Here is a 12,865-nt window from a genome sequence, read left to right on the forward strand (position 1 = left end):
GTCCAGTGAAATCCTTAAGAGCTCTCTCTTGTTCTGCTTATTTCCTTTGCTGCACTTGAACATTCTTCAGCCAAAATGAGAGATATTCATTGTTAATCACTTAAGTCTTGCTTTCAAGAACTTATGCATAAACCACGTTATCAGAGATGGCAGCTACGGGAATGAGCTTTAATACATCAAGTAATTATTCCCTTTTGGTAAATACACCTAATTAAAAGATGAACACAGTGAATCATGATTATGAAGTGTTTCTTATGGGATTATTTATAATTGAAAAATATTATCCTGATAACATGGATGCGTTTGAAGGACAATGTATAATTTCATATCCTTGATTTTAATCTTAAAAGCCCCAAAGAAATAACGTTGCTTTATATTAATCCGCTCCTAATGCTCTGTATATTAGGAAAATTAATTAGATTTAGAGTTTTGTTATTGATAGGGAATTACCTCTTAATCCTCTTAAAATGGAAAGCTTTATTAACTCAGTGATGAATCCGAAAGATGCGAATCTAAGGTTATTTTTCTTAAGGATGTTTTTTTCGTAAAGGTTATAGAACACACGGATGTTTTCGTCAAGAGAAAGAAAGAAGTTTAACGTGGAAAAACTTTGTGTTTGTGTGATTAAGATAAGCTGGAGGTGAGATACAAGCTGGACAGCAGCAGAGACACCGAAGTGCTGAGGAGCAAAGTGAGGAGCCTCGCCAACGGACAGCTGCACACCGTCTCCATCAGGAGGCTGACAGACTCTGTGTCTGTACAGGTGAGGAAAAGAACACAAATACTGTATAATTACATTTATGGTTTTACTTAGGTTGTGTGCAATATACACTATACTATACATGCATACAGTATACGACAAGGTGATATGTGCTTCCTTAAATCTTCAAGAGACTACAAAAGCAGGGACTGCACGAGTGAGTAGAAAATAGGGAGGAGCATCTCACCTTACACACAAAATAACAACACTGTTCAATTTTAACAGCTTTGAAGTGACAGAAGAGTGTAATTTCTGCCGTTTCAACTGACTTCCACTTTAAAATAAAAGGTTACAATGTTTTTTTCACCACCAGATGGGGACAAAAAGCACTATGCTCTGATCAATCAAATTATTTTAAAGAATGATTGAATGTTTTGCAGTTCCTGCTTGAGCATTTATTCCCAGATATGCCACTGTGCTCTCACTGTTTTAAAACAAACTCCATTAGCCCAGTGTGAATAGGTCCTATTACAACTTACCCGTCAGTATCGGGCAACCCTGACTTATTTTTGCTTTTATTAACCTGAGTCTATTAACCCCGACACTTATACACTAAAGAGCATTGGATGTTGTTTCGTTTATGGTCCATAGACTTCCACAGAAAAGTTAATGTGCTCCCTTTTCCAGCCCCTGTAATTAAGTCATTTCCGTTCAGTTTCAAGATAAAGACCCCAAAATAAAAAAATATAAATACGTAAATGTCATCTTCTGTATTTAATATTTTCTATCTGTATGTTATTGTTCAAACATGCCACGCACACAGATTCTATTTGTCACAGATACGATAACGTCACAGCTGTGCATAGGCTCCTTCTTTACTTCCTTCACCATCAGTCATAACATGGAAAATAATCCTGAAACCACTGACATAAAATGTATAGCACAGGTGTTTCCCACAAACATGTGGCAGATTTGGCAGTTTAAAAATGATTTGTCTGAAACGAGTTGCCATTTGTTAAAAAGTTTTTTACTTTTTAACCGAAATTATTTTCCATTTGATCCAGTCGCATCATGTCGCTTCAGGAAGGCTCAATAATCCCTGTGTTAATTTAGTTCGAGGAAGCTCCAGTTATTACTGCAGAGCTATGGAAGGATAGCAGGGATAAACTACACATTAAAACAGCTCTGGGTGAAATATGGATCAACTTCAAAATATCTAAATCTCATGAACAGCGTTAACATCTTGTTAACAACAGCCTCAGATGATATATGAGGTAAACTTAATCTCACTGGGAGCCAGCAGCCTGGACGTCTCTATAATTATCAACACCCTGAGATGAAATATAAGGTGACCTCGTCTTGATGCAGTTTGTCAAGACTCCAGTGAAATATGAGTTGCATCTCATCTTACCGGTTTCCATCACCTTGAGTCATTATATTGTTACAACATGCTTCGGGAACATCAGGTGACCTTCATCGATTGTCACCCAGCTGCATCTTGATGGCCAGCAGCATAGACTCTCTAAAGTGGTCTCACAATTGGACACCGTCATATCCTCTCCCCCTGAGCGAATGAAAAATGAAAAACTAAATCACCCTGGGCTGCTAATACATCATGCCCTCTCTTTCTGCACTCTTATCAGATGGCCCAGTGTTTCGTTTCCTTTAGGTTTACTGACACACTCCATTAGATCCTTAAAATAGTACATCAAAGTTTGTCAGAGACAGCAAGATAAAGTTCTGGACTTGGGTGCCGTGTGTAAACACAAGGGACCTAACTGCAAAAGGTACTTCCTGTTCAATAGAACCAATCTAGGTTATAATATGTGGAAACCTACTGTAATTTCAGTGATATCATATCAGCTTAAGGCTATAAAAATGTATCTAGAGCTTATTTCATATCAGTAGAACTGCAAACTGCAAACCCAATTGGGGGAGCTTTCTTAACCAGTAATTGTCATGGTCCTGGGCCATGTGGGCCCAGTATTCTTAGTTCCTTGTATTTTTGTATTTCGTTCCTTATTTAGGCCATGTTTTCTGAGTTGCCCTGTTGTGTTGTTCCCTAAGTGTTTTCCCTTCATGGCTTTTACCCCCTGTGTGCCCCTCTGTGTATCTGTGAGCCCTCGTCTCTCCTTATGTTTTATTCCATGTTTCCCCTGCCCATTATGTCTAAGTTCTCCCCGTGCTCTCTCTCCCCCCTGTGTGCCCTCTATGTATTTATGAGCCCTCGTCTCCCTTTGTGGTTGTTTCATGTTTCCCCAGCCCGTTATGTCTGTGTTTTCCCCGTGCTCTCTCTCCTCCTGTCTGAACCTCTGTGCCTGTACATGTCATGTTCAGTTCACCCCGCCCTGTCTCGTTATGATTATCAGTGTCACCTGTGTTCCCCGTGTGTGCCCACTTTCCTCGTTTACCCTCTGTGTATTTCTGTCTGAGTCTCCCTCTGTTCGGCGTCGCATTCTCCCTCATGTTGTGTGTAATTCTCCCCGTGGTTCGGTTCCTTGTACAGCTCATGCTTTAGTTTTCCCAGTTTTAGGTTATTTTGTATTACTTCTCGTGGCCAGCAATAAAGCTGTGTTTTTTGAGTTTATCCCCGTGTCTGTGAGTCTGCATCTTGGGTCCTTCTCCTGCCTGCCACACAGCAAACCATGACAGTAATTGTTTTATCAGCCTCTCCCTGCATAGGTATCCAAAGCAGGTAGTTAAAGTGGACAAACTCTGACTTCCTGCTTGTCTTTGAGTTTTCATTATTTAATTCTAAGCATGTTTAATAGCAACTTCAGCCATTTTTTTTCACTTGCCTCCACAATTTAATGTAAGCAATTATTGCAAGCAATTTTCAGGTTGGGTTGGAGAGACGGTGTTTGAGTCAGTGTAAAGTTTATTTGTGTCTATTTTTCACTAAAGTTCGACTACAGGGACGTAGTATGTTTCTTTATTCTGTGTGAATGTCTATCTACTGAATTAAAAATGTGGTTTGAGGGAACTGCACATCTGTTGTATTTTAGACCTTGTAAATTATCCTCATATCAAGGTTAAATGCAGTTCTTATTTTTCTAGTTAATCTTTTAATGGCAATTTTGGATTCCTAGTACACTCACTTTCATTCACACTAACTTGTTTTTTTTATACAATGTGTGTAATGGATTGGCAAAAACTTCTATGTACACTTTAACATAAGTACCCAATTACAGTTTCACCTACAGCTCATCATATTTTCACACACCTTTAAAAAACACAAATCCCTTGGAGGGTTGCATTAGGAAGGGCATTGAGTGTAAAAGTAAATAAATAAATAAATAATATCCTGCTGTGGTGACCTCTTACAGATAAGAGAGCAGCAGAAAGAAGCAAGCAGAATGGTGTAAATGCATAAGATATGTGATTCATTGCAATAAATCACCCCTCTTCTTTAGCCTTGTATGTGCCCTAAGTTCAATATAAAAATGTGAAAGGTCAGAGCTAGTATTTTATTTGTTTTTGGTCTGTTCAGCGCTCTATTTTCAGTTGCTTATCCACGTCTGCATCTGGGTCGTCTGCAGTTTAAGCAAAGATGCCCTGTCGTCCCATTCTCTGGGGGAACATCTGGGTAGGTGTCTTGGGTCTGTCCTCGAGCCTCCTCCCAGTAAGAAATCCCTGGTCCACCTCAGCTGGCTCCTTTGTCGATGTGCAGGAGTAGCAGCTCTAATCTAAGCCCTTTCTCAATAACTGAGCTCTTTAGCTCATTCTAAGGAAGAACCTTGTCACCCATGAGAAAAAGCTCATTTCCACCACTTGTATCCATGACCTCATTCTTTTGGTGACAACTTGTGGCCGTGGTCTGGGTAGCAACATAGATCGACCGGTAAATCTTACAGATTTGCTTCACGTTCACCTCTCCTCACCATAATAACAGCCATCTGTTAATCCTCCCCTCACTCATGAAGCTGTTCTGGGCCTGAACCAAAGATCATTATGAATGCTTTTTCCATTTCTCCTAATAGGTCTTGTAAATACACCATTCTGCAGCTTTACGATAAAGAAGTGTAGCTATGACCTCAAGTAAATGTTACTTCAAACAGTAGATGTCTTGTTGAAGTAATCAGCATTTATAATGACTTACAAAAGTTTTTCTTTTTTTCCCCCCTTTGATGGAAACTTCAGTTATGATTTTGACTAGGTTTTCTTCTTCACGGCCACATGGTGAGATACTCTCTGTGGAGCTGCTCTAATTAAAATAATCTCCAGTGGTGAATTTCATTCTGGATGACTGAATGTTTTTAACTGCAAGTTTGGACTCTGTTGCTCATTCCTCCCTTTGAGCTGTTGAGATAAAGGGAAAGCTGAACATTAAAAAAAAAATAAAATCAAATTTAAAAAGGATGGAGCGCCAGATTCACGTCACCGCTGACTGAAAAGTAATGACTGGCACGAAAGTAATACTCACTGCATCTAATAACTAGAATAGCTCACAGAACAATGTAATACTTTGCTCGTTTTTATGCCTAGGGCATTTTAAAATTTTAATTTGATCTTATTCCACTTCCAGCTGTTCATGTCCTAGTTGATGCACTTTCAACTTTCAGTTTTCATTTTTCTTAATTGTTCTAATATTTCAAAAACTTTCCTTTTGTTTTTTTAATCATTAATTTGTATTCAGATCTTTTAATTTTCTGTGCTTTTTATTTGTCTTAAATTATCCTGTATTGTATTCTACTTTAAAAATTAAAGGTTGAACAAAAGCCAATTTATTTATTTCTTTTTTTCAGATTGACCAAAATGCCAGAGAAGACTTCAACCTGACATCTGACGGGGAATTTAATGCAATCAAGTCGCTGGTGTTGGGCAGAGTGCACGGTGAGTGAGGACACAGTAAAAGAAGACAGAATGTCTTTTTAGTTAGGGAGCACTCAGACTCACATTTATTTGATAACAGCTCTGAGAAGTTTGGTGCCTGACTCTCAGCGTGAGCTTTCTTAGAAAAACTGACTGTAATACATGGAGCCAGAGCTGTTAGCTGGACAAAGGGATATTTTCATCTTAGTACTGAGTGCTCAGAAATGTTGAGTCAAGAAGTAAACAAAAGATATTTTAAGTAGTTTCTGGGTTTTGGGGATGCACTCTACAATCTTGGACCGCAGCAACAACTTTTTTCTGATATTCGGACGGAGTTGCCGATTACTGTAGAGCAGGGGTGTCAAACTCATTTTACACCACAGGCCACATATAGCCCACTTTGATCTTAAGCAGGCCAGTGAAGCTCCCCTTTCTTTCTTTTTTTTTGTCTCGTTTGGATCTTTAGCCATCAGAATTGTTGTCTTAAGGCCAAGAAAGATGCCAAGCGGCATCATGGCCTTGCCATATTGGTCCATTTGATTGACCTTTATTATAATTATGTATTTATTTTATTTTCGGTTGCAAACGGGACAGACATGACTGGGAGATAGGACAGGGAGAAAGAATGAAAGAAAGACAGGGAGAGAAAGAAAAACAGAGGGGAGAAGAGACTGTGAGAAAGGGAGAAGAAAGAAAGAAAAACAAACAAAACACCTGGATCACCTGTACGGAGAAAAAAACAACAACATAATAAATACAGCACCATCACAATAAACTAGCTAGCAGTAGATAACAGTAGATACTAAATATTAAACGCTATCGTGCAGCACGCAAGATAGACAGCGCACAATGTGCTTGGAGGCAGCAGCCAAGAAAGGTGTAGTCCGCGTCTGAAGCTCCCCTTTCTGTCAGTGTAAAAAGGTTACATATTTAACTGTTTGTGTGCATGATAAAGAAAACGCTGCTGTGACAAAGAAAGAAACTTGTTAGCATGACTCTTTGGACTTAAATTGAAAAAGAAAAGTGTAAAATGGCAGAAAATGTTCTGGTAACTCATTGCCCGGATTGTCCAGGTTTTTTTTGTTTGTGTTTGTTTGTTTGTTTGTTTGTTTGCTTGCTTGCTTGCTGGGGGGGAATCTGTTTACCTGCTTTTTAATCATTTGCTATTTTAGCTGTTTGGTGGTCGCTCAAATCATTTTGTGAATGTTGTGGAAGTTTTTCCATTTAAATAAAGCCTGCAGACGAGCGGTAGCTAACATTCTTTAATCCAAACACACAAAGAACAGAAAACCAAGCTTGTGGAGAGCCTACATGACCGCGGGGCAGACGGTCAGCAAAGTCTCTCTGAGCCTAGCATGGCTCTCAGTTAAATACCTTCTCCAGGAACAAAAGGCAGTACACAGCTGTTTCACACCTTAAGGTTCACACTCCCTTGCTACCTCCCAGAGTCCTCGAAGAGACAAAAGACTCTTCCTGTGGAGCTGTCTGCTTCCCCCAACTTCCTTACTACACCCCCACCATTTGTCTTAATGTATGAGTGTGAGACTTGTTAAAATCCAGTGTCACCAAGGCATTATACAATAAAATAATGTGATTAATACATAAATAAAAGAAATTCCTATACATGAGCTTTTAGCTGAGATTCTGATGTTTCTGTGGATCCCACACATGTCTATATTTAAATAACAGATCTGGCAGTACATCCCATTAAACCAGATGTTCTCCCTCTTGTCCCCCAATAACGTGAGCATTGGGTTTCAACAAGTTAATTGTTTATTGCTTAATTACTTTGTGTAGTATGAAAAAGGGAGTTTTTTATCACTGGGAAAAACTGAAAAAATTTAAAACTGAAAATACAGTTAAACGTCCAAAATTTCTTTTTTGTTGTGTTTCTAGAATTAGAATTATACAAGAATTATAAATGGCTTCAAGCACCCATTCAGGCCTGTGACACTCATTTAGACACTCAGATACTCAATATCATTGAAATGCAGCCAGATGCTTCTTATTTTAAGTTTCCGCTCATTTCTTCACTTTTCCCAACATGCTCGTGTTTAAATCCGACCTGTACACTGGCTGTCTTTGGAACGTCTGCCCCCCTTCCTTTCCCCCCATGCTATGGTTCCAGTCTATCTTTGCGTGTTAGTGGCTGCATGGTGTGCCCATCAAAATAAAGCCCCACCCCTGCCTGTGTGGATTCTCAGCCAGGTTGAGGATTCGGCTCCCACATACTGACGAGCCATTAATAATCGAAAAATATGAAATACGTTTGACACCCCACCTGTAGAACCCTTAAAGTTCATTTTTAACAGGAAGAAAGAAACTTATCTGCAAATATACTGCTGTATATACAAAAAAACAAGCTTGGCACAATACATTTCAAGTTTCAAAGTTGTATTATACACAGTACATGTTTCCCTGCAAGAGACGTTTGCCTGTGCAATGAAAATCTTTCTTTGCTGTTCACAACAGTAAAGGCAAGTTTATCGTGCCATCACCATGTACTCAACTCAGCTGCTCAACCCATAAATGCATTTTCCTTAAAACTGTGCTATCATCTAAGAGGAACAGTCTTTCCAGATGTCTAGAGCAGAAACAAAGAAATAATTGCAAGTTTTTGCTTTTAGCTTCCTGTGATTAGGACTGGATTTAATCGAGCTGGATTGATCTGAACTGTATCATAAATGGAACCGGCACATTTCTGCCTTAATTTAAGATTTAAGTTCCTAGTGTTGATAAATCCATCCATCCATCCATCCGTTTTCTGCTGTGTATCTGGGGCTATGTTGCCGGGGCATCAGCATTTTTTTTGCAAATTTCTTTACACAAACTCACATTTTCAAACAGATGCAACATCTTCCTCTGTGTGTCTTTATGTCTCTTACATATACGCATCACGCGACACAAGCGATGCAGTGAGCATAAAAATGACCTACGTAAGTGTTCCCAGGCTGAGAGAAGTTATCCCTCTGGCATGTCCTCCTTCCTGTAGGACATAAGCGGAACACCTCACCCCCAAGAGGACTCCTAATCAAATGTCTGAACCACCACAGCTGGCCTCTTTCAATGTGGAGGAGTAGCAGCTCTACTCTGAGTCCCTCCCAAATGAGCCAGCTGTTTTTTCTAGATAAACTAAAAAAAGAAAAATAATAGTTATTATTATATACTATAATAATTATATCATCTCTATCTAGTGCAGATCTTGTGTACCTTTGGACTGCTCCAGCACTGCTCATCCCTGGAGGTCTCATTCTGACTACTTGAATGTGCTTCTTCCACATAAGTTTTAAACTTTTAAATGGGAATCAACTATTTCTGTAGTGTGTTGCTTTTTCCACTTCCACTCCAGTCATGGGCAGAGACTTGAAACAGTGTTGGTGTGATTACAGTTTTTACAATTTTTAAAAAGCCAGTAATTTTTTCCCTCGGTGCCTCCATGAAAGATGGACTAAGATATGAACTGTGAATAAGCGTCTGGGAGACCACAGGCTGCAGTCACAGCTCTTTCATAAAAAGAACAACTAACAGTGGAACAAAAATAGAAAAATACACATTTTCCTTCCATGTATCAGAGATTTCCATAAGTACTCTTAAGCTATATCATGAAAGAAAAGGAATTTTAAAAATATAAATAAACTGGTTTTCAAAGGAACCACTTTAGTAGGATGTAAGTAGTGAGTGTGAACTTCATTTCTTCATTTATCTAGCTAATGTTGGTGTATAGGAAAATCTCGGTCAATTACAGCAACTACATTTAAGAACAAGAGGTAAAGCACCACTACTGTATATTGCAATAGACCTTAGTACAGCACACCAAGTTTTCAAACTGTCATGTCAGAATGTTACCCTGCAGTCGAACTAGAGGAGGCAGAAAGTCAGATCAGGAAAACATCAGGAAAGTAGATTCTCTGTCACTCGCCTTCAACCCTGTCATCCATCAGCCTAACTAATGGACCTGGAAGTAGAGGGGGGGGGGGGTGTATCAGCTGAGAGGAGCTTACAGGCTGCGGCAGTGTCTCCTGCTGCTCTCATCAACATGCAGATGTATGCTGGTAAAAACCACAGTCACCTCTCAGTCATCTGAACAGATAGTGGTGCAGCTGCTTCCAGCATTAATGTGGGCTTCCACAGCTGCTGTTTACACTGCTGTGAAGGAGCAGAGGTGAATGATGGAGGGATCTAAGTCAATAAAATCAAGAGATAATGCTGGAGAGTCTCTCATAATGTGATGGTTGCAGACTGAAAGCAGAATAACTGACTGCTATAACAGAGGTGACTGGGTGTATGCTGATGATCATATGATTGTATATGAAAGATGGACATGCCACCCATTGATTTGTCGCAATCAGTTTTGGTGCTTTAACTTCAGATTCACAGCATCATAAACTGCAGTTTGTGTACATCGTACACAACAAAAAAAAGCAGGCTTTTAATACTGATGATCAGGTCCACAATAAATATCCAATCAAACAGGGCAAGATGGAAGGGATAGCAAACCATTAAGCCATAATGATTAGACAGGACTTTAACAGAGAAAGTTACACTAAGCAGAATGGCACAATAAATACAACGACAAAGATAGTCAGTTTCCTGTGATTAATTCTAAGGATTTGATACAGGAGGGTAACGAGCAACAGGTGAAGACAGTCAAGACAGCGAGTCAGAGGAGATAGTGAAACACAAAACAAGATGCAAGAAAATTATCCAAATAAGACAGGAAATGACAAAAGAACACAAATTAACACCGACAAGGAAACTCACTAGAAACTTGATACAAAAGGGAACACAAGAAGAAGACACTAATACAAAAATCTAAACCATAAAAACCTGAATAACGGAAAGTAAGAATTCCGACCTAAAAACATGATCAATCCAATGGATCATGTCACACTATCCCCATCTTTGTCAGAGCCACAACAGACTGGGAGAGGTTGAACTTGCAAATAGGCCATAGCTAAGCTAACCACATTGCAAAGCATATTATTCATCAGATACTTGCATTAAAAATGCTCTAAAAGGTTTTTGTTTTGTTTTTTAAAAGTCCAGTTTTGTGACCCTAATTAGTGGAAGTGATGCAGGAGGCAACCACTTATCCACCTGTCAAAAGTGCAACAAAAAGATCCATCCTATGGTTTGACTAAGGGAGCAACTAGCTGTAACAACCAAAATTGTTGTTGTAGACATGCCTTTTAAATAGATGTTAATGTAAATATGAGCATTTTTACAAGGCGGTCACTATAACATGAATGGAACTTTATGTTGAGCCCTGGAAATTGGGACTTTCAGGATTGAGCAGCAATTTGTGTCTTGCTGGTGCCATCACCCAAGTGAGCATACAATTCACCAACAGATAATCAGTAATGCAATCAACAAAACTGATTCGCTTAACAGAGTTCAAGTTAACATATTGCTAAAATGAACCAGGGAGAAAAGTGCAATCTGCCCTTCTGTCTGCATGCTGCCAGTATATAAATAGAAGATTTCTGTACCTTTTAAAATGGTGTGTGGATGATAATCAGATGATCGTAGCAACACACTAGCAACCTGTCCAGGTTGTACACCGCCTGTCACCTCGTGATTGCCCAGACTGGAAAAGCCAAGCCTGGACGTATAATCAGATCACATTGCATCTGCACTTCTGCATGCTGAAATTATTCAGCGTGTGGCAGTTTCCATAGACACGGATTTAACTAATAAATGTGTCCCTGTTAACCCTCAGAAAACTGGCTTCGCTATTACTAATGAACAATGGTATATGCATTCATAATATTTAATTGGAAGATTATACAGCAAATAATGTACTTCATTATAAAATCTGCATCCTGAATGTTACTTTTTCTTTATAAATATAATTATTACTAATGGCCCACTCAGCTACTGTAGTTTTTGCATGAATGTTGGTGTTCGTTTTGATATATGCAGTGTTTTGTTGTACATAATGTTTTGTTTGCCTTCGATAAGTTGTATTGTTTCTTCCTTATTTCCTTCTCTTCATTTTTATTGTGTCTCAGTTTCTTCCGGTTTTTCTTCTTTTGTTTTACATCTGAACTCTTTACCCCTCCCTTTTTTCTCCTCTTGTGTCTTGTCAGTAATTTATTATGTTTATGTTTTATTTACATCCTGTTTCTCCCATGCAAGCCATTAGTCTGTTTTCATACCCATCTACAAACCTCTGTTCAGTCACTGTGTATATTGACAGTGTTTCTTCCTTCACAAATAGGGGGTTATTTACTTACTTTTTTAACTTTATCCATTTTGTTATTTGCTCTTTGAGGCCAACTCCTGTGCCCTGCCTTTGGATCCTCACTGCTCACTACACATTTTCTATCTTGCTCATTTTCTCTCTCCAGAGTCTGATGACCTGGATGCAGACCTATCCAGGTTGGCTTCCCTCGGTTTTACAGGCTGCCTGTCAGTTGTCCACTTTAACACCATCAGCCCTCTGAAAGAAGCTCTGCTCCGCCCCAACTCCAGCCCCGTCATCATCACTGGACCTTTAGCTCAGTCCAACTGCGGCTCCGCAGCTTCTGCCAATTCCTATTCAGCTGAGAACACACACCACCTGTCAGGTGAGAAAAGGAGGAGACATCTGACTTGTTATTATGTTATAATCTTTGAAAATATAAATATGTAACATTTATTAAAAGTTTTGGCTGAACATCTACATGTACAAATATAAAGCCTTTAAATGAAAACTTACCATCTTTTTTGCTTATACTAGCACTTCAACTCCACAGGAGCTACGTCAACAATGCATTTCATCATCATAATATCAAAATATTTATTTCTCAGGACAAACGTTGAAGGCCAGTGTAATTGATTGCACTACAACAGTACACAGGCAAATTTATTACAAAAACTATGATGCCACGTAATGCAAAAAACAATCTGGCCAATGGGGTTTGGAGTTGATTCTGTGATTAGGGTGGCATATATCTCCTGCTGTCTTTCATTTTTGCACTGAAACTGAATGAAAGCTGCAGCTCAGAAACGGCTTGTTAATTACGTGAAGTATGCTCCTTGTTTTGGGAGTCTAACGACAGTATGACTGATGATTTAATGAGTTTGAGACACAGGAGATTCGTTTGGGATTTCCATCCTTTGGGTTCTTTCTAATCCAGTTTGCAATGCTTTACAGCAGTCACTTGTAGAGCTCAAGTAATCTTCCCTGATCTGATGGGTTGGGCTTTTTTTTTTCTTTTTGAGTCTCTGCTTTTCATTTTCTGACTCTGATTTGATCTCATTTCTTTCTTTATTCTAATTTTGCCTCTTGTTGTGCTTCTTTCTTCTGGTGTGAATGATTTTGGCTGTTCTTCCTTGTTTTTATTCTTGGAGTCCTTTGGTTTTTCACAT

At 39.0% G+C, this 12,865-nt stretch overlaps 1 protein-coding gene across 3 annotated transcripts in view; it reads left to right on the forward strand.

The window, feature by feature from the left end:
- LOC146553161 (contactin-associated protein-like 4) overlaps positions 1-12,865 on the forward strand; it is a 137,909-nt gene that overhangs the window by 121,207 nt on the left and 3,837 nt on the right. For all 3 annotated transcript variants that reach the window (XM_085253519.1, XM_085253521.1, XM_085253520.1), the window contains exons 20-22: positions 630-763; positions 5,446-5,533; positions 11,863-12,081. In XM_085253519.1, coding sequence (XP_085109645.1) covers positions 630-763; positions 5,446-5,533; positions 11,863-12,081 — 441 coding nt within the window. The remainder of the gene's footprint in view (positions 1-629; positions 764-5,445; positions 5,534-11,862; positions 12,082-12,865) is intronic.

This window comes from Mchenga conophoros, linkage group LG18 (assembly GCF_057382185.1).
Source record: "Mchenga conophoros isolate Kocher_MC1m ecotype Shallow Benthic linkage group LG18, M_conophoros_male_GT1.1, whole genome shotgun sequence".
Taxonomy (NCBI): Eukaryota; Metazoa; Chordata; class Actinopteri; order Cichliformes; family Cichlidae; genus Mchenga; species Mchenga conophoros.